Here is a 23,433-nt window from a genome sequence, read left to right as displayed (position 1 = left end):
ATAATGCCTATGAAAGACTTTGGATCCTGAGGGAAAATACATTTAGGAAAGCAGAATATTAGTAAAGTCTTTAAAGGGCACTGATGTCTTCTGGGTTGCTGTGGAGATGGTCATGCTGCCCAGCTGCCCTGATCTGACTGCACCCCAGATGCAGCCACATGGCTCTCCTGCACTGACAATGCTCATTCCCAGACAGATCCACTGCTGGTGTACATTTAACATCACAGAGTAGGTGACACCCCAACAATTTCTAGTACTTCATACCTGGTCTAAAATGTCATCTAGTCTCAGTAGAGAAATCCCATCAAGTTTAAGAGATGAATACTAATTTGGAGATGGTGACTAAGGGTTTGAATCCAAAACCAGGACTATTTGTGCCAGATTCTTTCCAGGGTGAACATACCTGCTTTTTCTTTAATGACAGCCCAGTCCTCATAACTGTCAATATGCTCCTTGAGCCGGGAACAGAGCTGCACGTTACCCACATAATCCAGAAGAACATCGATGATTGGCCCAGCCCAGCGACTAATCTCTGGAGTAGACACCATTTCACAGAACTTCAAATTAAAGCAGATTGACTACTGTTAGTGGGACATGAATGCACCCGTGGAAATTGTAACGATAGTAACTGCCCCAATGTCTTTGGTGGTCCCACCCTACTACCTGATAAGAGGGCAATTACCAGTTTCCCCTCAGAAAACTTCAACTAAAACTTTTGTTTTTGCACCTGAGGTTAGAATCCCCTCTTTACAACCACAACAGGACACAAACACCTGGTGAAATCCTAGCTCTGGAGCATGGAAAGGATACCAAGTTGTTCATGGGGTCCACAGGTCTTACTGCAAAAATGGTAATGCAGAGAAGCTTTGTGCTAAACCAGTGAGGGAGCTACTGAGAGGTCTATGCAGCCCAGGGCACTGTGACCCAGCGTGCTGGCTCTCTTTAGCTTCTTGAGAGGGGCTCTGTGGGGCAACTTGCACAAAGGAGGCTTAGGTAAAGAGAGAAATTTGGCAAAGCACAGCACTTCCTGCTTCTTGTGAACCCACTAGTATCCACAGCTTTTGGGGACCAAGCGCCTTACTAGAAACGAGTCTGTGGAAACTGCATAGATGAATCCCTGGCATTTTTACTTGCTCATGGAGAACTATCCTGGGCCTAATATAGAGGTGCCTTCCTTACTCAGTCCTGAATCAGGCAAATTTTCTGTTGCCCCCACTGTAAGCTGCAGAGTACTCAAAGCTGTTGCATGGAGGGCTGCTTATGGAGATAGTGAAGAACAGATTTAAGGACCTGATTTTAAGCAGTCTCATTTAAAAAAAGTAGTGACTTCTCTTCCCTCTTTAATCTAAATATGTATATTTTTCCAGACAGCTTAATCTATCTAGAGTGCTGCATATGATGAAGATATCTGTGGATGTATCTGCATGTGAGCAGCCAGAAGGTTTGACATGAATTAAATCATGCTGTGTGGATAAGAATGCAGACACATAGACAAACCTAAATGAATGATGGTGGCTTAAGCACCATCCATCAGCTTAGTCACAGAGACTGCAAGCACCCTCCAAGCCCACCCTAAACAGGAAAGAAAATGCACCAGCTTAAACCTCTTTCAGTTTAAGCTCCTCTAACTAGATCAAATTTGATGATATATGTATGAGCTCGCACTCAAAAGGCATTAAACTTTCGTGTGGATAATGTTATTCAGAAATAAAACCACATTAGCTCACCTAGGAAAGAATAAAGCTGCAGCAAATTATAAGGCAATTTTGTTGAAGGTAAGAGCATTCATGGAGGTGGTTACTACTCTTCTGACTTTTTTTTTTTTCCCCCACTGGGCATCACCATGTAGTTTCTCCCAGGAAAATTAGATACAGTAACATCAGGAGGATCCCAGCAGACAACCCAGTTTCCTACCTGAAATGTTTATAGGAAATCCAGTATAGTATATCTGGCTGTCATTCTCCAGTGCATGTGGCATTCACATGCAGTTACCCATAGGACATGCAAACTGGGGATCTGCACTACTACCTCCAAACAGTAACTCCACTTTGTCAGAGTTTAAATGAAGGCACATGGGTAAGGCAATAAACCACTGGATCTTACTTATCTCTTCTTGCCTCTGCCAGAGAGTTTGCCTTTTTCTCTCTTCCCTGTAGACAAGCTCAGTCTACAAAAAAATTTTCTGAAATAAAAATGTTCCAAAACATGTTGCAGAAAAAGCAGCATAGCTAAACAAGGAAAAATAATTCAAACCTGCAACTACAGGCAGTGGAATTGAATCAGGGACAAAGTGACTCAGAGCCTCCAGTCTCGATAGGCCCCAGAATGCCCTCTCGCGGCAGTAGAATAATTCACTCCCCACTTCCACGGTTTTGACACTGCAACTCTGGAAACGTGGAGTGAGTCAGCAACCATTTTTCTGTGTTCACTTTCTCCAGGACACATTAATTTAGTAGCAACAGTAGTGATTTATAGTTACACGTTTTTCAGATCACTTCCAGTAGCTCATAGTCTTTACTGTATAAAGACTAATCATTCAGGTTTATTATCCTTATGTAATCTTGTACAAGAAAATAATAAAAAAGAAAGCACATCTTTTGTCTCGAGAAGTCTATAGTTTCATAAGATCCTCTATACTTCAGAATACAAACCATATCACAACTATGTCATGAAGCTACACCATACAAGCCTTATTTTTGTTAGCCAAATTCCTAGCAGTGGGAAGCAAATTTAAAATGATATTGGAGGGAAGGAATTGCTTTTTCTCTGTATGCATTTGTCCCTCACCAGTCTCTCTCTCTAGGCACATATATAATTTTATTATTTTATTAATTTTTCTGTGACAAAAATGTGGTATGCTAAAGCAATCCTAAAGCTGTGACAAACACTCTCAAAGAGAAGTCAACTCTTCAGGATAAGAGATTATTCTGATGGACTCTTACAATCTTCTTTCTAAGATTTCTTTTTGTTTGTTTCTCAGACATGTCACTGTAGAGTAAAGTTTTTTGGAAGCAGGGCTGGTAAAAAGTTAAAGATTTTCTAGGATCTTTTAATGTATTTTTTCATTCTTTCCATCACTGAGGAACATTTTTGGTGACTATCTCTTAAGGCAAATGACACTTTCTTCTAAATCCCTCAAAACTATACTTAAATGAGATAGAAGGTGATTTATTTCTTCCCTAATTCTTTGCAAAATAGAAAGACTGACATGCTGAGATTTCTTTATCATGTTACATGTTTAAGGGTAGAAAATTTTGATTGGAAAATCAGATTTTGTTTGAGATTTTGTTTGGAAGGAGTCAATATACAGAGATCAGAAAAAAAGCATAATCTTAGATTATACAAAATCCTTTAGGGTATTGAGAATCCAATGGAAGATAAGCCCAGCTGCACTTTGGAAAGGACTGCAAAGAAATATGTGTAAAGCTTGGATATTTAAAATCTGTAACTGGCTTTGAAATCATGGATCTAAATCTCCTAATCTCTTTTGAAAACTCAAATATAATGCACAGTCATATAGCTAACAATTTACTCCCTCTCTCCAGGCTGCCTATCCAGTAGAGTTCGAAATTACAACTATTTACATTCAGTGGTTTACCTACATGAAGTGAAGCACCAATTTTAATTTAGCCAGGAGCTTAAATTCCATATCAGACAAAACAAATCTTACAGGGCAAATAAACCAAGAAGCAAATAGACTGCCCATATGCTACCACCCCTGTTCTACCACCCGTATGACATTGCCTGACACTCCTGGCACTTCAGATCCAGAGGAAAAAAATTACTGTAGATCTGACAGCAAGGCTGTCAAGATGGCTATAATTCACTGTAAATTCAAGCTAGGGCCACAGTAGCTGTTGCCTACCATCCTGAAGTCATTGAACATGGACTTGAAATGTTCACAGACTCTTATTAAGCCTTTTTTCTGTAAATAAACCAGGAATAAAGGCATCTTCTCTCACAGGAAAGATGGAAGAAACAAATACACTAAAGTTTCCAAGATACATGAGTAGGAGACACCCTCAGAAGTACCAGTAGACCAGGCAGTGCTTACCTGAACTACCGTTGGTTCCTTGGACAGTTCAGGATCATTAAGTCTGTCCCGTCTGTAATTTAATGCAGGGTGCGGGCCATTTCCATACTGACACTCAAAACAGGAACCTGCATCACAGCCCAGATCCAGCAGATACTTCAGCACAGATAGGTACTTCATTGAAAACATGATGGTAGCTGGAAATGTGGTGGGGTGGCTTGATATATAGGCATCAATGTTTGCTCCATGGTCAAGGAGCAGTTTCATGGTCTTCAAGCAGCCGTGGCGGATGGAGATGAGCAATGGGTTAATAAGGTCAACATTGGGGTTAGCTCCAGCTTGCAGCAGGAGCTCTGTTGCATAGATGTTGTTGTTAAAAACAGCAAAATAGAGGGGGGTGGTGCGTCTGTCTTCGTAAAGGCAGGACCGTTCATTGGACAGCGCAGTGTTAACATCATAGCCAGCATCGATCAGCTCTTCCAAGATGTCATCGTTGTTGCGTTCGGCCGCTAAGTGCAAGGGGCTGATACCACTACGCTTGATGCGGGTGCGGCTGGTCACTGGGATCAGCATGGAGACAATCCTGCCAGGTGGAGAGTCAGCGTACAGCAGTGAGCTCCAGGGGATCCAGGGCATTTACAACCACGCAGCAAATTTTAGCTCTCCATAGGAGAGAGCCTGCTAATTTGGCCACAGGAAAAACTCTGAGAGAAACCAGGGTGTGAACTTGAAACCCGTCAGCTGTGTGACCCCCTCTTTCATGGAGGAAACAAGTGTTTTTGAAATTATCACCCAGTTTCTATGAGGTATTGGCAGCTACAGGGGCAGTTATGATGGAAGAGGCAATGTGCTGGCACTCACCTATGCTGTTGTAACCTCTCTTAGGTGCCACAGCCAAATGGCAGACACCAGACCAGGATCCCCCAGACATTTTGCACCTTCATCACCATGCTGTGGGTAGGACTGGAGAAACAGGCATGGCCTGCAGGCCAAGGTGCCAGCAGACAGGCTGTATCTTCCAGTCTCCCACCTCCATTGGGATTGCTGTATTGCTCCACAGAGAAGTGTGCCAACACAAATCACTGGCAGGCCTCACTGGTCACAGCCACAGCAAGAGGCTTGAGACCAGAAAGGGAGTGAAACGAAACCTTGCTTTGCAGGATTGCACAAGGATAGACTACACGTTTGGTTCCCAGGCCTCACCACCAAATTTTACAATTTGGTTATTACCCTGGATTCATCCACATCCTGGAGGTCCTCGCCATGTGGCTTTTGGTTGTGGCAAATCCATGGGACTATCAACGGCCATCCCAGACCACAGGGAGCCAAAAAGACAATTTGGAAAGAGGAGAAAAAGAAATGAAAATATTTTCCAAGCTGGTTTCCATGCTTTAGCAGAGGGAGAAAAAATGTACAGCCAAGTCCTAAACCCCAGTAATCAGGGATTGTTACTGGAAAATGTGATGTGGCCTTAAATACAGCAAAATAAATCAAGCTGCTCTCATGTAATGTGAAGTGCAAATATACGATGTACAGGAGCCCCACAGTTGCAAATCCATGATTATTTTTGTGTCTCTCTAGCTGTCATTGGAGCTGCATGACCAGCCCCATGGGTTAAACCCTCACTACCTGCTCATAAAGTTGGGTGGCTTAGCCAACACACTAGGTTGATTTTGTAAGCACACGTGAGTCACCTTAACCTACTTCCAGAAAGAGACTGGGGACCATGCAACCTGAGTCTTCCTATTGTGTCAGGAGATGCCCATGCTCCTTATGTAATGCTGGTGGAGAGAGGAATATCTAAAAAGGAATTTGTGGGACCAAGCTAACAAGCAAAGCACACCCTCACCTTTTCTTCATCCCATGCAGACTCCTCTATCTAGCAGTCAACAGTTCTAACACAAACATGGAAAGCTTATTTTTCTACCATGTAGTATGCCTCTTTTAAAATACTGCGTATCTTCAGCTTCACTGCAATGGTCTCAGCACTGGGACCTCAAACATACATTTACATAATGAACAAGCAAAATATAAGTGCTAGCCTTAGAAAAACCTTTGGCTGTGATGATCCTGTGATGCTGTGAAAATGATCCTGTGAAAGACCGAGCCCCCAGAAGCTGAAATATGAGTTGAAGATGCAAAACACTTTACAGGATTATGTTCCTATTTACGTGATTAAGCACTTCTTCCCCCCACCCCCCCCAGCAGCTTCACTAATCTTCTAGTGCTGTGATGCTCACCAGGGAGCAGGAGGTTTGGGTGCTGGTGAGCTGGCAACGTCCCACCATTAGCAAATGTTCTGTAAGAGCCATAATAACAAAAAGAGCACAGAGCACTGTGAGGACACCATGCCAAGTACCAGCATTAGTCATCCCATGATCAACTGATTTGAAGATTTAAGGGTCTGTTTTGTTCTTTTGCTCCAGCATATGTACTTCAGCCAGCTCTTCACATCTGAGTTAAAGAGGCACTGCATTGTTTCTGCCTGCAGTGGGGACCTGACCCTCACTGCAGGGATGGCAAGCTGAGGCTCTGCATCCAAATGCTGCAGTGTCCCAGACCTTAGCACACTCCCTGTACCACACATTTATTTGGGGAGGAAAAGCAGGAAGCATCAAATTTGTAACAGAGAGTAATTTTGTAGCTTGAACCTGTCTCCCTCATCCTCCAAAGTGGGTTGGTTCAGAAATAATGGTGCCTCCACCTCTTCAGTCTTTCCGGTCTCACTAGGGAGAAGGCAGCTCAAGTGAAGGCAGCCAAGGCCAGACAAGCCAGACCACATCCCAGGTCTGTCACAGGGCTGAGCTCCAAGTACAGGTTCGAACTAGTGTTGAGTTTCTCCTTATTCCTGACACCTGCTTCTGTGATTTCTATTTGTTAGAAGTTATGTGGAGAAGGAGGCAGAGTATTCTTAGCATGAGTGTGTCAAGAGTCTGATGACTTGTATTTACTTAATAAATCTGCTCACACTGCACAAAGTCTTCCCTTCTCAGCATCTCAGTTCTGAGGGGTAAAGAGTTAAACTGACTGCTTGCGATTGTCTTACAGCTGATGAGATGACCCTTATGAATTTGAGGTCACTATTGACAAGGTGTCATTTAAAATAAACAAACACCATGCAACAAGAGTTGACAGTTGAGCCTTGGGACCACATTCTTGGCTTTTTGATGGTAGGGAGCCTTTGTGTTCTATCAAAAAGTTGAAGCATGGAATTCCTACAGAATTACGTATTAAATCTGAGGAATACAGAGGACACTGTGAAGGGTGTTATTTTACTGAATATTGAAAGAATTAAGAATGATCAGCCAATTAGGCTAAAGCTTTGTCATTTAGATAAATATTTATAAGAGAAGATCCTTTTCTTTCTTCTTTCTTTTACATTTAGTTTGCAGCAGTTATGGACAAAAATCTGTGTTCAGACTTTTACAACTCAAGGAACTCAGACTTTGTACTGAATGCTGATCTCATTTATGCTGCTTGGTTTTGGGAATAATAGATGTGAGGTCTGAATTAGGCCCTTTCGTAACATGGGGATGGCCTCAGATTGAAGAGTTTCCATGTAAATTTCTTTTCAGGTCAGGATGTGGCACTATTGAGGGAAGGAAAAGATTCAAAAAGCTGACTCTTGTGTACAAATTGGATTCTGATCAACTTACTGTAGTTTCAGAGGAACTTTTCTGGAAGTGAGCAACTGGAGCTGGGTTCTGTCTTTGGCACATTTCTCATCATCTCAAATGTGTTTGTTTTCAAGAAAATGTCCTTGTAACTCAAACCCCAGAGAAAATTGTTAATCATGCCTGCATTAGTCTATGTGTGGTATTCATGTTCATGCTCTAAGCATATAAACCCATTACATAAATTCACACTGGGCTGTCCTCTAGAATACACAGCTTGCACAAAGAAGCAGGCTTACTCCAACTACAGAAAATTACTATCCTCATATCTATTAAAGTGATTTAAGAAGCTATATTGGGATTCCCAAGCAGACCTAAATGCTAGGATGAAAGATGCTATGGGAAGGTGTAGTGCTGTCAAAAGTTTTCATTCCTCAGACATTGTGAAATATATGAGAATCTGTTCTAACAGTTGTTTGCAGATATAGCTTTACTGTCCAGAAACAGTCTTTGCAGTGGGATATACTTTTTCCTTTGATTATTGCTGAAAGGATTTTTATAGAAACTGTGATAGCCAGAAGAGTTCACTACAGTCACCAAAAAGGTCTATCACCTCCAGATGTGACTGTTTTGCAAAAACAACTGTGGTTGACTTGCCTTTCCAGCAGTGAGGGATTAAAGGCAGGAGATAAATTTGCTCTAAGATCAGAAGTAAATGCTCAGGATTAGAAGCATGCTGCAACGTCCTAGGTCTTGAAAGAGCAAGGTAAACACTATTTACATGACTGTGCAACAATCCCATCCCTAAACAGCATCTTCTAAACTGATATTCTGTATCATGCGCTGCATTGTTTCTCCATCTCCTATAAACACCTGTACTTCAGTGGAGTGGTAAATCTACCCAATTCACAGTTATTTTTTCCATTAGTTACTTTCCTCACTGTTTAAAGAATGTGCTCAGCTCTATCCCAAATACATTAAATTTCAGAAACAAACCACTGGATCTTTTTATGCATTTAAGAGTCATTTAATAACTCAGTAATGAAGTCTATTTTCCAGACCGTGAGTAATTCTTTTACTTCTTTTCTGAAGCCTTTCCAATTTCCTGAAAGGTTTCTGAAAGGGAGGGTAACAGAGCTGGACACCATATTCTAGCATCATTCTCACTAATGCCCTAGAGATTCACTTAACCGCTTCCTGCTGTCAGCATCTGAATTATTGTTAATAAAACCTGAACACAACAGAGATGAATGAAACATGTTCTGCTTGTGCAGAAGAATCACAACGGGCTCATGTAGGAAAATTGTTGCAAACTACCCTGCAATAGCTATTGAGGACTAACTCCACCCCCACCCCCCACCCCCCCCCCCCCCCCCCCGATGCTTTTTTATTTCATCTCAAGCATATTTTGTGGAGCACAGTTTAATCCCCTTCCAAGATGCATGATGTTATTTAACTGTAATTGATGATATCTTGGCAAAGCTAAATGAATCTTACACCCACATTCCTGCTCACCCAATCCCAGCCCATAATCACACTCATCAGTTTATAATTTTGAACCTGAGCTCTGCAAGCAGAAAACCCGGTTCTCAGTTGGCAGCTCCTTTGCTTGCAATGCTCAGAATTAGATGTGGGACATTACATTTTAATTTTCATGAGGATGTTGTATTCTTTTCTAAAAAACAAAACTATGAAATGGACTAAAACTTACTTGCAAATCCCTTTTTTGGCTGCTATGTGAAGAGGTAACAGGCCATCCTTATTGGCTTTGTTAGCATCTGCTCCTTGGGACAAAAGAAACTCCACAATATGTACGTGTCCATTTTTACAAGCTTCGTAAAGAGCAGAGGCATTATCACTGGCTTGAGTATTTATATCAGCACCTAGGAAGAAAAAAAAATAATCTCAGTAAAACAAAAAGGTCAAAATCAGATGGAAATAACGTACTTTGAATGAGCATATACATCTCCATGACACTGAAGCTACTAAGTGTGATGGAAAGAGATGTTATCGCAGATAATAGTCATATCAGTTATGTAAAGTTCTACCATAGTTTTCCACTGGCATTGAATGTGATGTGACTTTTATGAGAGAAAGTTTAACCTTGGGTGGAAACCATTATGTCCCAGTCATGAATCCAAGCTCCATTCAGCATTAGGAAGAACTTCTTTACGATGAGGGTGGTGAGGCACTGGAACACATTGCCCCAAGGTGTTATGGATGCCCCATCCCTGGTGGTGTTCAAGGTCAGGTTGGAAGGGGCTTTGGGCAACCTGGTCTAATGGAATGTGTCCCTGCCCACGGTAGGAGGGTTGGAACTAGATGATCTTTAAGGTCCCTTCCAACCCAAACTGTTCAATGATTCTAGGATTTTTGGGGTCATTTTTTCTTGAGCTCTACCGTGTGCTTCTCGTAATAAACATGATACAACTATAAACCAAGACCTAATACTTCTTGTCTAGAAATAATTTGGAATCTAACTTCTGTGTTAGATACTTACGGCCTGAAATCCTGGGTTTCAACTGTAATATAGTGTACCCTCATGTCCTCAGGAAGGCTGTTTTATGTGTATCCTAAATGGGAATGACAGTTCACTGGATTTTGTTTCTAAACTCCAGTAAAGAAGCCAATCAGTCTCCTGTTTTATCATGAAAACTCCATGCCAAAGAGAACATTTCCTTGTGCTCTCATCCCAAACTGAAATGTGTTGTGTTTGTTTCTTTGAAGATGTTGTAGCTGGGAACATCAGGGAAATTGCTGTGACAAGACATAACACAGGACTATGTTCCTAATGAAAAAGAAATTAAAAAGAAATCATTTTTATGATGAACATTGCTCATCATAAAAAAAATGCAGTGATATCATTCCTGGTATTCTCTGAGTTTTTCAGGGCTTGAAAAAATTGGACCGTTTTATTGGATTTTCTCCTGTGTATTTTTCTCAAAATTGAACTTTAAGGAAATCCTAATAGCTGTCTAAACTGAAACTCATATCACATTCTGCCTTAGTTTCTAAAACTGTGGGCAGTATGATAGACTAACTGGTCATATAAAACTGACTTGACAGTGCCAGCTGGACAGCAGAACACATTATTTGTTCCCTAACTCTCATATCTTTCTTATCCACACTAACTGCTTCAGAAGTCTCTCTTCATCAATGTTTAGCTCTTGTTCCACAAGTGCAGGACACAACTCTTACCTGCGTTCAAGACATTAGTCCACAGTGAAAATAAAATACACCTCAGAATAGCAGCGAAGTCTGTTGTGCTTGTTGTAAAGTTGTTTTACATGAGTGGAGAAGTAAAAGTTAAGTTTAGTGTAAACTAGATTCAAAGTCGCTGTTTATACGTTTGAACACATGGGGAGAGTTTCTGATTCTTCTTAGTGTTAATCCAAGAACTGTACAATAGTATTTAATTTATTTTCAGTAGGAGTCATTAGTGGAGGAGGGCTAACCTTGCCCATCACTGCACATCTTCATGAGCAGGTGGGGTTGGCTAATATTCAACTTCTGCCATCTATTACCAGCTATAGCTGCCTTTTATGACTGATGGGGTTTTAGGCTACACATGTGCAGCAATATAGGTTTTGAAAACTGTCAGATATTGCAATTAGAGAGCCCCATATTACTTCCCAAAGTAGTTGACCTTGAATGAATGCTGAAGAAGTGCATATACCTAGACCACACTTTCTGAAAGCTTCTACACAATTCAGCCACCTGGAGCAACAGGGTTTCATCACCTATGCAGGCTCCTGTGACAGAAAAACTAAGACAGGGAGAATTATGGGAACTCTGAAATATTAAGAATTAAGTGAGCAAAGGCATGTAATGGCACAAGTGTACTCACCACATTTTGCGAGGTATCTCAAAGCTTCCAACTGCCCACTCTCAGCTGCCACAAATAAAGAAGTGATCCCATAGGCATTTGCAGACTCAATCTTGGCACCCCCTTTCACAAGTATATCAATAATCTCCAGGTCATTTCGGGAGACAGCCTCATGGAGAGCAGTCCATCCTCGATTGCAGCGATGGTTGGTGTCAGCATTGTACTGTACCAGAAGTCTTGCAGCCTCTGCATTCTTGCACTCACAAGCTGTTTTGGAAAAAAAGGAAAGTGATTAGGAAGGCTTTTGAAAAGATTCTGGATATTATGGTGTCCAGTTCATGCAACACAGTGACAAGGCAATATAATACAACTAGGCCATAGTGAGTAAGATCAAAGACCATCCTGAGCTAAAGGTATTTTCTTGATAATTAATATTATCTTATTGGGGTTTATTCTACCTATTTGTTCCATTGCTTTTTCAATCCCAAATCCTGAGGTTTCTATAGAACTTTCAGTGGAACCCCCAAACAAAGGTACCTAGCATAAGCAGCCACATTTTCAAACCCCAATTAGCATTTGTTGTACAATGTACAGAAAGAGAGGCTAGCACATTCCATAACAATTGTTGATTTTTTTTTCATTGAAATAATAATAACTTTTTCTCACAGAGGTCCCATGATTTGGTTTTGACTCTTCCCTTAGGATACTTCCACGGCTTCCTTTCCCATACACAGGAGTCACATGCACTGAAAACAACTTCATGATTAGATACTTCTGTAATTACCTATACACAGCTCTGAAGAATTTAATTTGCTTACATACTAGGGATGACTAATTTGTTATGACAATTTGTTATGATCAGAGACCAGAAGATTCTACATCAAGACTAGTACATTCTTAGTAAGCTCTTCTCTGGCTAAAGGGTGATTTCATATTATTGCTCTTATTATTACTGAGTACTACTACTACTACCACTACTATGTGTTTAATGCATAGTTGAACAGATTTCCTGTAGCAAACTATAAGCCAAAATTTTGAAATGAAAGCATTTTAACCAGAGCAGCTCTAAAGCCAGGTATCCAGAATCAGAGGCCATTAGTTTTAATCACTCATATGTGATTTTAATGTTTCAGACTGCTAAAAATAGTCATGACATGAGCAGTCAGTCCATCATCATCTCCTTCTCTGAATCTTTGTGATACCATGGATGCAACGCTGTTCAGCTAAAGAAAGTACTCTTTCTGACCAACAGCAAAGTAACATGTTCATGTTAAACACCAACTACCTCACTGAATTCTTTATAGCTTTATGCTATATATGCTATATTCTTTATAGCTTTATGCTATATATGCTATATTCTTTATAGCTTCCATAGCACACAGCCTGGCTTGGCCTACACAGTATCAGAATCACTGGCATATCTACAGTTACTGTACTCCCACATCTAACAGCGACTTAGGTCCTGCTGTTTAGAAAAGCATACATATTGCCATACTATCCAGCTTTCCATACATTTGGGACATTGTGCAGACACCCTGTGCTTAAGCATCTCACACCTCACACCTCATACCTCACTGATCTCAGCAGCAAATCACAGCCTGCACCCTGCAGCGTGGCCACTGATACTGCCTCTGATGTGAAGAAGAAAAACCACGACATAGGGTGTCAGACACAGGAAACAGAGGACTACTGGAGGGAGGTAGAAAATGGGAGCTAATTGCTGAGATTCAGCCCTACATTACAAGGTATCCTGCAGCTCTGCCTTGGTAGTGCCAGAAGAGCTCAGCATCCCTGGAAAAGCAGCCACTCACCTTTGTAGAGTGGCGTTTCTCTGGCCTTGTTGGAGATGTCAGGCTCAGCCCCAGCCTGCAGCAGGGTAAGCAAGCAGTCCAGGTTGCCCCGGCTGGTGGCCAGGTAGAGAGCCGTCTCTTCATTGAGGGTGCGCTGGTCGATTGTGCTGGGGTACGCTGTGGAGAAACGGCAAGCCCAAAGTCATTGTGGCATGCAATGCAGAAGTACCTGCAGCATCATCACTTTTCAAAATCCTTGGAGTTTTTAGTGGGGTTTTGTTGTTTATTTCTTTTCCTTTTCCATGAACAAAGTAAACTAAGAATATACTATAAAGGTACTATAACTCTGATTAAGTGTCTAAATCAGTCACCAGTTTAGATTAAAATGTTCAGCTATGGCCATTAGTGATACCGAAAGTTATTAACTGCTCTTGAGTAGCACTTTCAAAACAAGCTACAGTGGCTAATCACTTTCAAGCACCAGAAAAGAGGGGCTGGGATGGATCTCCAGCTAGTGGGAGGTGGGGTAATTGCTGTCAGCTGTGGCAGCTGAGCAGCTTACAATAGCCAAGAGCTCAGCTAAAGGCTTTATTGTGAGAAATCGAGAGCTTGGCAAGATCTATCCAGATATCACTTTCTCCTCAAGATCCTAACTTTAGAGGCTTCCGCCTGGAAACCTATGCTCAAAGAGAAGATGAAGTGAATGTATACTCAGAAAGGCTGAAAGAAAGCTTCACACAGTCCCAGATGAGGATTGGTCTGCTGTTAATTCTGCTTTTTAGTTAATTCATATACTTATTTTCCCTTTTATAATTAATTTGTTTTAACTTCACTGACCTTTTTGCAACAGGCTCAGACAACCCACTTGGCCATAGTATGCAGCTTCATGGAGGGGTATCCAGCCGTCCTTATTAGGTTCAGAAAGATTTTTTCCTGATTTCATCATGTTTCTTACCGCTTTTTCATCTCCATTCTTGATTGCTGCCACTACAGGGTCAAGTTCTCTTTAAAACAAGATTAAAACTCAATTACTGCCTCATCATTACTGAGAAGCTTTTGGCAGCAGCATCTCTGTATCATCTGGCCCAAACACTGAACATCTACAGGATATACAATAGGTATTTGTTGCCCTAAGGCGTCTTCCTAGAGTGACTGTAGAGGTAAATTTGACTTCTCTGATTTGGCCATTCACAATAGTTCAGAAGAACCACTGAAAGTGCTGATCTCTTGGAGTGTAAGGGAAGTTTAGGTGTGACTAATCTCTGACATAAACACACTTTAAATATCTGGAGTTGGGGGCTGTTAGCTCTACAGTTGCTCTGTACACTGCCATGCGTGTCCATGGCTATGAAAATTACATCACCCTGCCATTTGCTATTGCATGTAGCAAGGTGTTCCCATATGAGATCTCTTAAATAAAATCAGCTTTGAAGAACTGCCCCTGTTCATCCCTGAAGAAAATTTTAAATTTGATTTGCATGTGGCTAAGCCCTAAAGCAGAAGTTCTCAATAAATCTTATTCTTGTATTTTGAAGATACTTCCCATTTCTCTTATGCAAGCCTGTTTTCAGAAGTTAGCCAGTTCAGTTATGAGAGAACTGGTTAGACTCTGTGAACATTTGGGTGTTGGTCTGGGCTCTCCTTTCTTCTGCCAAGGAGGATTAAAACAATAAAAAGACCCACCCAAATGAAATTCTGAGCTGCCCTTCATGACCATGCCCTAGAGATTGTCAGCTGTTATTTCAGCATGGAGTACTCAAATTTTCAGAAATTATAACCACTTTAGACATTATAGACATTCAAAAATGTGTTGGACACTTCTGAAAATCTGCTTTTTAGGAGCCTGTTTGGGAGAAGACCCATTAGCTCTATTGACAAGACCACTCTTGTAAGCCTCTTAGCCAACTTAGCAGTTTCCCCAGTAACTACAACAGTCAGGGGCCTCTGGAATTGCAATGGGACCTGGTGCCAAGCTGTGCAGTGGTTTATGTTCCAGACTATTTGAACCCAGCAAACCCTTGTCAGGCCCCAGAGGGCCAAGTAACTTCTAGGTGCAAGGAATAAAATGAATGAAAAATATTAGGGAGGGAGGGAATACTTTGAAACCTCTTCTGAGCAGAAAGTCATTGAAATGTGTAGAATCACTGAAAAGTGTTAAAACAGTATTTCTGTGTTTACCAGAGAAAATACAAATAGCATCAAAGTCCTCTTTTTTTTGATGCTACCTAATTCTGAAGCTTTCAAGAAAAGTCTCATGAAAATCTATAAAAAAGCATGAAGCATGTTCCATGCCACCCAGAAGTGAGACACAATGAGCAGCTACAAGTGAGCTTTGCTCTGACAAGCATTCCCTTTGCCAAGCATACATTCTACACAGTCTGGGCAGCAACCCATTTCTCCAAGCTGTGTAAGAGCAATTGCAGAGCAGGGCTGACATGGGCACACCACTCCTTCTACACAACAACAGTGAAAGCTGCTGCCTGACAGTCACCATACCTCTGATCAGCAGTGACTGCAGCAGGACCTGCCTTCCTGTTTGAACCCTGACTGAGACCACCAGCAGCACAGCAGAGGGAGGGAACTGGTACCCTGCAGCCGATGCAGGCAATATCCTTAATCATGGCAGTGGCAGATAGTAGCTCTGCTCAGGGTGGCAGCTGTGCCTTCCAGGACTAGCATCTGCTGGTGCTCCTGCTGAGCTGTACTGGGAGAAGGCAGCCACTGCTTCCTTATTCTGAGGCACCAAACAGCTAAGCTTCAGGACTGCAAACACCACAAGGAAGAAGCATATTTTTAAGTTCTAATGGGGTCTTGTAGAAACTTAATGTGAGCTGTCTTTTCAGAGAAGAATAAGATGTTGAAAACACTGGGGAGTTTGTGGTTTGAACTAACTCTAAAGATAAAATCATGCAGCCTTGAAGGTGGAGTGAATGAGGGGGGAGTTGTGTATCTCAGATTGGCATTGCCTGGGTAGAAATACAGCATGTGATGAAGGTCATGCAGGGCAGTGACAATGGGAACAGTCAGGAACTCTGGTTGTGAAAGAAGGTCTAAAATGTCACAACAGTAAAATCAGAGATGATAGAAAAATGTGGGCAGCTCAGCACAGGAGTCTTTAAAAAGCAGATCATTGACACAGCCTCTACACTTAGTGGAAGTTACAGGAGCAGCACTGGATTTCATTGCAGGGGCTGGAGAGACCAATAGCCTGAAACTCACACAGACATCTCTCATTTCAGCTTGCCCAGTGGAACCCAATCTGTGCCACAAACTGATATTAGCACTGAAAGCAGTCACCAAACTGCTTCTCTGAGGATAAACTTGGGGCCTGGAGCAGAACAGGTGAGCACAACATGTGTGCCAAGGAATGAGAAAGACACCATTTCCCAGGTGAAAAAGTACATGGTGCCACTTGCTCCATATCTATAGCTGGAAGCAGTGATTTCAAGACAGCAAATTCACAAAAATAGCAGCACTGGAATGGGGATTGCTGTGGGACACAAAGGCAGGCATTTTGCCTGAGGAGATAGCTAGAGCAGGCAACTGCCTTCCTGTCCACAGCCCACCCAGGAGGAATCAACTGACCTTCTGATAGCAGCCAGGCAGAGGTCCCAGGGATGCTGCTGTATCTCCATACTATTTAGAGTGCCCTGGGGACTAAACTTAAAATTGATAGTTTTATCTAAATAACAGATTTTTATACAATTTTGCAAAATTGAGCATTTTGTTGAAGTCAGCAGCAACAATTGGCATGTTTGGCTGCAAGAGGAGGCAGAGGTGCGGAAGCTTCGTTTTCAAAAGCCTCTGGCACAAGACTGCTGAAGCCATCTGCTGTTCTGTGCAAAGGTTCATGTTACACATGCAGGGCAGCACAGAGATCTCAGGATTTGGGCACATAATAGTTACCAGCACTTAAAGAGTTACTGCATGCCAGATGGGCCATGGCAGGAGTCTGTATGTGGGGCTGAGACACAGCAAGTGCAAGGTGAATCACCTTAGCTGAGAGCTCAGTGAAAGCAGAGTACCTCAGAGGTGTGGTAGGGTTAAAAATGTGTGAATAATCAGTTACTATCTGCTTAAACCCTTGGATGTTGAATGAAGCAAGCTTCTGCCAGGCTCCTTGACCTTAAAAAATTCCTGGCTAAGATGAGGGGGTTTGCTGGACCAGGCTATAGATGCCTTAGCCAAGAAAATTCCACATCAGTACAGAAAGTTTAATGAATCTCTATGTGAAATCCTTGTTTTCTGCCTGGTTCATAGTTGGCTGTTGTAAAACCAACACATTCTGCCACTCAGATTTCATCAGATATAGAAAAAAAGAGTATTAAAACTATAGAGGAAGCCTGGAGTTCAGATGAAATCTTAATCTTAGAGGTGACTCAAAAGAATTACTACATTTCAAAGGCCAGTAGCCAAGATAGTAAATACGCATTGTAGGTGAGATGCATGGTGTGGTCAGTTCAGAATGCTGAGGAATATGTTCTGTGGACCACAGAAAGGTTAAGCAAGCTCAAGCAAGCTCCTTCTTTTCCTAGCAGCCTGATGAGATGCAGGCAGCATGAAGGAACATCATCTCCCCAGGTGAAGCCACCTATCATCCCTGTCTGGCTCTGAGACTAGGGCTATAAACACAGTCGTGCCACCATGCTTTCATGTGGCCTCCCAGCCACAGTTTGATTTCACCTGGCAGAAGAGGAGGGCCAGCTTACCAGCCTTACACAAGCCTTCTTGTGGCTTGAACTCTACTGAGCTATGAGGCAGAAAAAAGAGCCTAAACTCTGGTCTTTGCAGGCAGAGCAGTAGAAGCATGCAAGATGTGCAGAACACTTCATAAGAAGATGTGATTTCAGTATGGTCAAGGGGAGCTGGCAGGTGACAGGGATGAGGGAGGCTTCATGTTCCAGCAGAATGAGGTTTTTCCAATGTCAGGGAGGGGAAGGTCAGTGAAGAGTCAGGGACAGAGCCTGGATCAGCCACAGTGCAGGCTGAGGTGGGGGTACTTTAGAGCTAGGTGAGGGATGAAAGGAAGAACAGTGGTGGAGAGGTAGTTAACTGCAACCATGCATCCAGGGAGGGACTTGTAAGACGGATAAAACAAAGTACATTTGAACTGGGTAGGGAAGAGTTTTCTGCAGGACGCAAAGAAGTGCTGCCTACAACACTTTCCTCTCTGCTAAAGGCAGGTGCATGCATCTACTCTGCCCTGCAGAGAATTGTAATAAATTCATAACGGTCCAAACTTTTCCATTACACACAGGCACTGGGGCAGAGCGTGGGCCACCCCCTTGCCTGTCTGCTTTCCTCATCAATGTCTGTGTTCACGTAAGATTATCTATGGCCTCCACCAACAGAAAAACTTGGCCAGAAGGACTGAAGTCAGTCACACTGGTTTCCTCCTTGGGTAGGTAAGACGTAGTACACCCCTCTACTAGCCCTCCTCAGGGTGGCAGGACAGTGCAGGTATTGCTGGGAACAGGCATTGCATTTATGAAATATTTGCTTCAAAAGACTAGAATTTCTCACCCTGTTTATCTACTGCAATAAAATCTTGGGTTCCCGCACTCTTTCCCCATATTTGTACTGTGACCCTTACAATAATGTAGTAGCTATCAGCACCTGCCTGCCTCATCTACTGTGTTGATATGGGAGATAGCCTATATAAATAAACAGCACAGGCATCTCTTCCCTGTTGTCCCTGTCACCTCAGAGCTACCAAGTGACCCAGAGTCCCAAGGACATGTGCACTGGAGAGAGAGAGGGATGAATAGGGAGACAACAACGAGGGAGGTTTGATGTGGATCACCAGTAACAGCCTGGGCATGATCCATGGCAGCTGGGAGGCCAGAAGAAAGGCACCTCTATTTCCCCCCACCAAACACTATCACCACCCAGAAGATCTAAGGGGGAGAGTGGGTAGCAAGGCTTGTTTTGACCACAGGGGAAGGCAGGAGAGGGAGCGGGAGGCACTTACACAGGCTGGGATGTGCTGAAGAGGCTGCCGTCGTACCTTCGCCTGATTCCCCAGGCTGCCCCTGAGCTGGATGGCTGAGCATGGCCCCTCGGCTGGGCTGCCAGTCTGGAGTGGTGATGACATGAATGAAATAAAGAGAAATACTCTGAATAGGAGAAACAGGTCATGTTGAGGCAGAAACAGAGACACACATCCACAGAGACAAAGTGAGAAAGCTGGCTGGTCAGGGCTTTGAGCAAAAGCAGATGGCCACAGCTTGCTCTGCACTGGATTCAGCTGCTCTCTCAGCTTGAGTTTATTTTTGGCCCTCTGAGGAAGAGTCAGGGGATTCAAATGACCATATAAGACAACAGTGAGGTTAACCCTACAACCACTGCACAGGAAGCAGGCATGAGGCGAGGTGAGGTGACATTCATCACCTCTGAAGTGCCACACAAGGAAGTTGGAGGTGGGGGTGGAGGAGGACCCTGGGTCCCCGGGTGACATCTGTTTCTAGCTTGGCATTCCTAGGTGGCAGAAGAGTTCAAAACCGCTACAGATATGGAGCTACAAGCTGCAGAGGTTTTCCCTCCAGCCAGAGGTCAAATGCTGCTGGGCTGAGGCAAAAGCAGATGCTGCCCTTTGCCAGAATAGCAGGTATCAGAGGACCCCCAAGGAGGACAGGACCAAACGGCCAGGGAAGCCCTTATTTCATCTGCACCAGGTCCCTGTGGGAAAGCTGACAGCACAAGTGAATGGTAACAGTGTAGAGAAGCCATGACCTTTGGTGGGAGCAGGACTGCCTGTTGTACAACACCCTGATTCTGCAGCTATGAAACACATGTACTACTCATCTAATTGTCCTGTTTCCCAGCCTTGGAAACCAAACAATCACAGGTGGTAATGACTGAGGCAACAGTGGTTGATGGAGTTATGTGAAAGGACAAACAAAACTTCAGTTACCCCCAGCTTATTCTAAAAAATTGGTTTAAAACCACATTTTTCCTTGGTTTTGGAGTGACTTTATAACCTCTTCCCGCCCCCTTTGAGAAATATGCCCTTTAAAAAATGAAAGGAGAACAATGTCTGAGTTTGAAACTGCCAGCAGGGCTCTGCAACCCACAGCCCAGCATCACAGGGGAGGGGGATGCCTCAACACTTTGGTGTTTGGAGCAGCCCTTGGCTGAGAGTGGTGTGCTCGAGGTCAGGCTCTGATCTAAAAGAACTACATCCTTTAAAGACTGCAGCGTCTAGAAGGTACCAGCTCACACGGGTTTATATACCTGGTTTTCGACTCTCTCCTGTGATTTCCCGTAACAGGTCCTGTGCCCCCTCTCTGGCAAAACCTAAGCTCGGTGTACAGTGTGTCCATGGGGGAAAGGAGTCACTGGCTTCAGCAGGGCTGTCTGTCTTTCAGGGAAGGCTGTAGCAGTGTCCCTTTTCTTGTTTTATTTGTTGCTTAAAACAGACAACATCAAGCAAATTCTTGTTTGCTGTGAGGGCATAAACTGTTAACCTCATCGTATTTATAGCAAAGTCTGGCTTTAAAACTAATGACAGACTCGCAGAGCAGCCGCTCAGTGAAGCTAATTAGAAAGCACGTGTTTTGACAGGGGGAGCTGTTTTCCCTCGCTGAGCAGGGTGTTTGCTGGGATGGCACAGCTCGGGCAGGCGCTCACTCACCTTTGCCAAGGGTAAATGTGGTAGTTTGGGTTGTGGCAGCTGGAGTGGCTGGGGGCAGCTGCCTCACCGGGACGTGCCACCATCGACTTCTGATGGACGTCTGGCTGACACACTGGGTCCTCTCCCAGGCTCTGCTGGATGGCCATCTTTATGAGCTCGTCTTCGCTCAGGCTGCTGTACAGACTGTATTCCTCACAGCCTATAGTTTGTCTTTGAGTGTTTGCTGCCATTGCAGCCATTTTTTATTTGTTTTGCTTACCTGTAAAAGGAAATGATGATCATCAAAATCTGGAAAATGTAAGGAACTCAACTATATTGTGCTTTTGTTCAGCTCCACCTCTTGATTAGACTGACCAGAAAATCAGAAATCCTTCACCAGGGAAAGAACACTGTCAGCTAAAATCTGCACTTAACTGTAAAACTTAATGAACTAACTCCTTTCTATCACATAAAAGTAACTGGTTCAGCTTAAAAAAGGGAAAGGAGCTGCTGCCAGCAAGACAGGTTTTTACTTGCTTATTTGGGTTACGATGGCCAAAGAGAAAAACAGGTAAAGGAAATCCCCATCATATTTAAGACATACAGCTTTGAAATTATTTTATTTAGGCAAATGCAAATAGACATCTCTTTTTTTTTTTTTTTTGTGGATTTTGTGTGTTTTATTTTCCTTATTTCTTGTTTTAATTGTAGAAAATTAAGGGAAGAGGTTTGTGTGTCTGCTGGTTTTCTGCAAGAGCAGGTTCTCCATGAAGTGCAAAAAGACTTAACAGAGTAATTTTTTCCACCTTATCTGGAGATCTCTCCAGCAACATGCAAATCTATGCTTTGAAGTGACTGTTTCACTCAGCTAGGAGAGCAACATCACACTGATCAGTTTCACTTCTGATTTTTTGTTTTTCACAGGACAGTGTTCAAGGTCATGATCTTAAGACTTAATAGACTCTCTTCTAAAAACTGGTGGTTGGGAGCTGGAAATGAGAGAAGGGGGAATTATCAAGGCACACTCAGCAGTTACAGAATGACTGTGAACCATCACCACAACATGGAGTCAAAAAAAGCAAAGGCAACCCAAAATACTGCAGTATTTCCAGCAGTAATAAGGAGGTATTAATGGTGTGAATTGGATGGTGCTGTATCAGGATCTCATTTGGATGCTAGAGAGCACTCTGGTCACCAGAGTTCAAGAGTCAAAGCCTTATTTCATGGTAGGAGATGGAAAAGCTTGCATCTGTTAAAGGATGACAGCCAGGAAGGGGTAGGTTTGCTTTTTATGAGCACTGCATGAGAAATGTGTAAACGGGAGAACAATGAGTACAAGCTGTGCAGGAGGATATGGACAGGACAGGTGAGGACAGGCAGCCAACAGAAGGGGACTGCGGAGGTATCTCCCCAGGTGCAGAGAGGAGAGGGGAGCCAGTGGGGCTGCTGACAAAGCTGCCTGCCCTCCCCGGAGCTGTCAGTCCCTGCCCCTGCACATCCATGGACAGGCAGAGCCACATGTGTGAGGAAGGCAGAGCCACGCAGCCTGCCGCTGCTCGGCACCTGTCTCCCACCACACCAGCACTTATTCCCTTTTGCTGTGCAGGGGCTCTCTGCAGCAGGCTGGGCTCTGACCCGGCTCACCCAGAACCCAGGGCAGCCTGGCTTCCCAGGGACTCTCACCCACTTCGACGGCAGCAGGGTCCAGTCTGCCACAAGTCTCACACAGGAAATCACCCTGCTCTAGCAGACCTTGCTGCTGAGTGCACATCCTGACCTGGAGGAAGTGGCACTTCCCCAAATGGCAGTATCTATGTGTGTCAAGACACTTGTGTTTGTTTCTTTAATTATAATTAAAAAAGTAATAAAAGAAGGAACTAATACAGTTTTAAGGAATTGAAAGAGTTTGAATCAAGCCATAAGTAACTTAAGATCTTGGATTTAAGCTTTCCCCTTCAAAAATCTCCCACATCAACAGCCACCTCAGTGCTCCAAGCACTCCCCAGAAGTGGAAAAAGGGTAGAGAAGCCCAGCAGATTTCAGATTGACATTATGACTTTTAACAAGGGTTGTATTTTACAGCCATGGAAACTGTCAAAATAAAACCTTCCATTGCTGTAAATAATGCAACACGATTTTGTTGATTTTTCTTTTATTTCAGCCAGGTCTTTCCTGGCTGCTGCTGGCTCCCGTCTCCAGTAAGAGCTGGTGTGCCTCAGCTCTGCTATGACCCTTGCTGTCCCAGGCAGCCAAGCCCAGGCACCAAACTACTGATACCTCCTGCATGGAGCCGCTGCCTGCCCCACACCCCAGCTGCTTTGGTACCTGTCCTTGGCTGTGCTCCAGCCAGTGGCTGGCCAAGAACCTTGACACATCTTTGTTGTCCCAGTAGCTCCTGCTGCTGCTTGGCTTGCTCAACTCTGGCATGCTGGGCAGCACAATGTCTGTCAGTCTAGGTACTCACTTAGAAGGTGGTATGCTGTGGATGTGTGAAATCCACTGGTGGGAGTCAAAGAGCTTGTCTGTAGCACCCAGCCTCAGTGTAGGGACCTGGCCCC

The 23,433-nt window shown here is 43.4% G+C and overlaps 1 protein-coding gene across 3 annotated transcripts in view; it reads right to left on the bottom strand.

Annotated features, from left to right (window-relative positions):
- ASB2 (ankyrin repeat and SOCS box containing 2) overlaps positions 1-23,433 on the bottom strand; it is a 45,311-nt gene that overhangs the window by 5,426 nt on the left and 16,452 nt on the right. For 2 of the 3 annotated variants that reach the window (XM_062637606.1, XM_062637597.1), the window contains 8 exons: positions 20,897-21,155; positions 19,235-19,339; positions 14,101-14,267; positions 13,285-13,440; positions 11,495-11,740; positions 9,359-9,530; positions 4,055-4,616; positions 404-557 (listed from right to left, as the gene is read on the bottom strand). In XM_062637606.1, the coding sequence (XP_062493590.1) occupies positions 404-557; positions 4,055-4,616; positions 9,359-9,530; positions 11,495-11,740; positions 13,285-13,440; positions 14,101-14,267; positions 19,235-19,339; positions 20,897-21,135 (1,801 nt within the window). In that variant the 5' untranslated portion in view covers positions 21,136-21,155. Of the gene's footprint in view, positions 1-403; positions 558-2,253; positions 2,387-4,054; positions 4,617-9,358; positions 9,531-11,494; positions 11,741-13,284; positions 13,441-14,100; positions 14,268-19,234; positions 19,340-20,896; positions 21,156-23,433 lie in introns of those variants that run through there. The other variant, XM_062637615.1, reaches the window with a different exon arrangement.

This window comes from Pezoporus occidentalis, unplaced genomic scaffold, assembly GCF_034315485.1.
Source record: "Pezoporus occidentalis ecotype Australia unplaced genomic scaffold, CSIRO_AGI_Poc_V1 ctg115, whole genome shotgun sequence".
Taxonomy (NCBI): Eukaryota; Metazoa; Chordata; class Aves; order Psittaciformes; family Psittacidae; genus Pezoporus; species Pezoporus occidentalis.
This window is presented reverse-complemented; position numbering and strand designations above follow the sequence as displayed.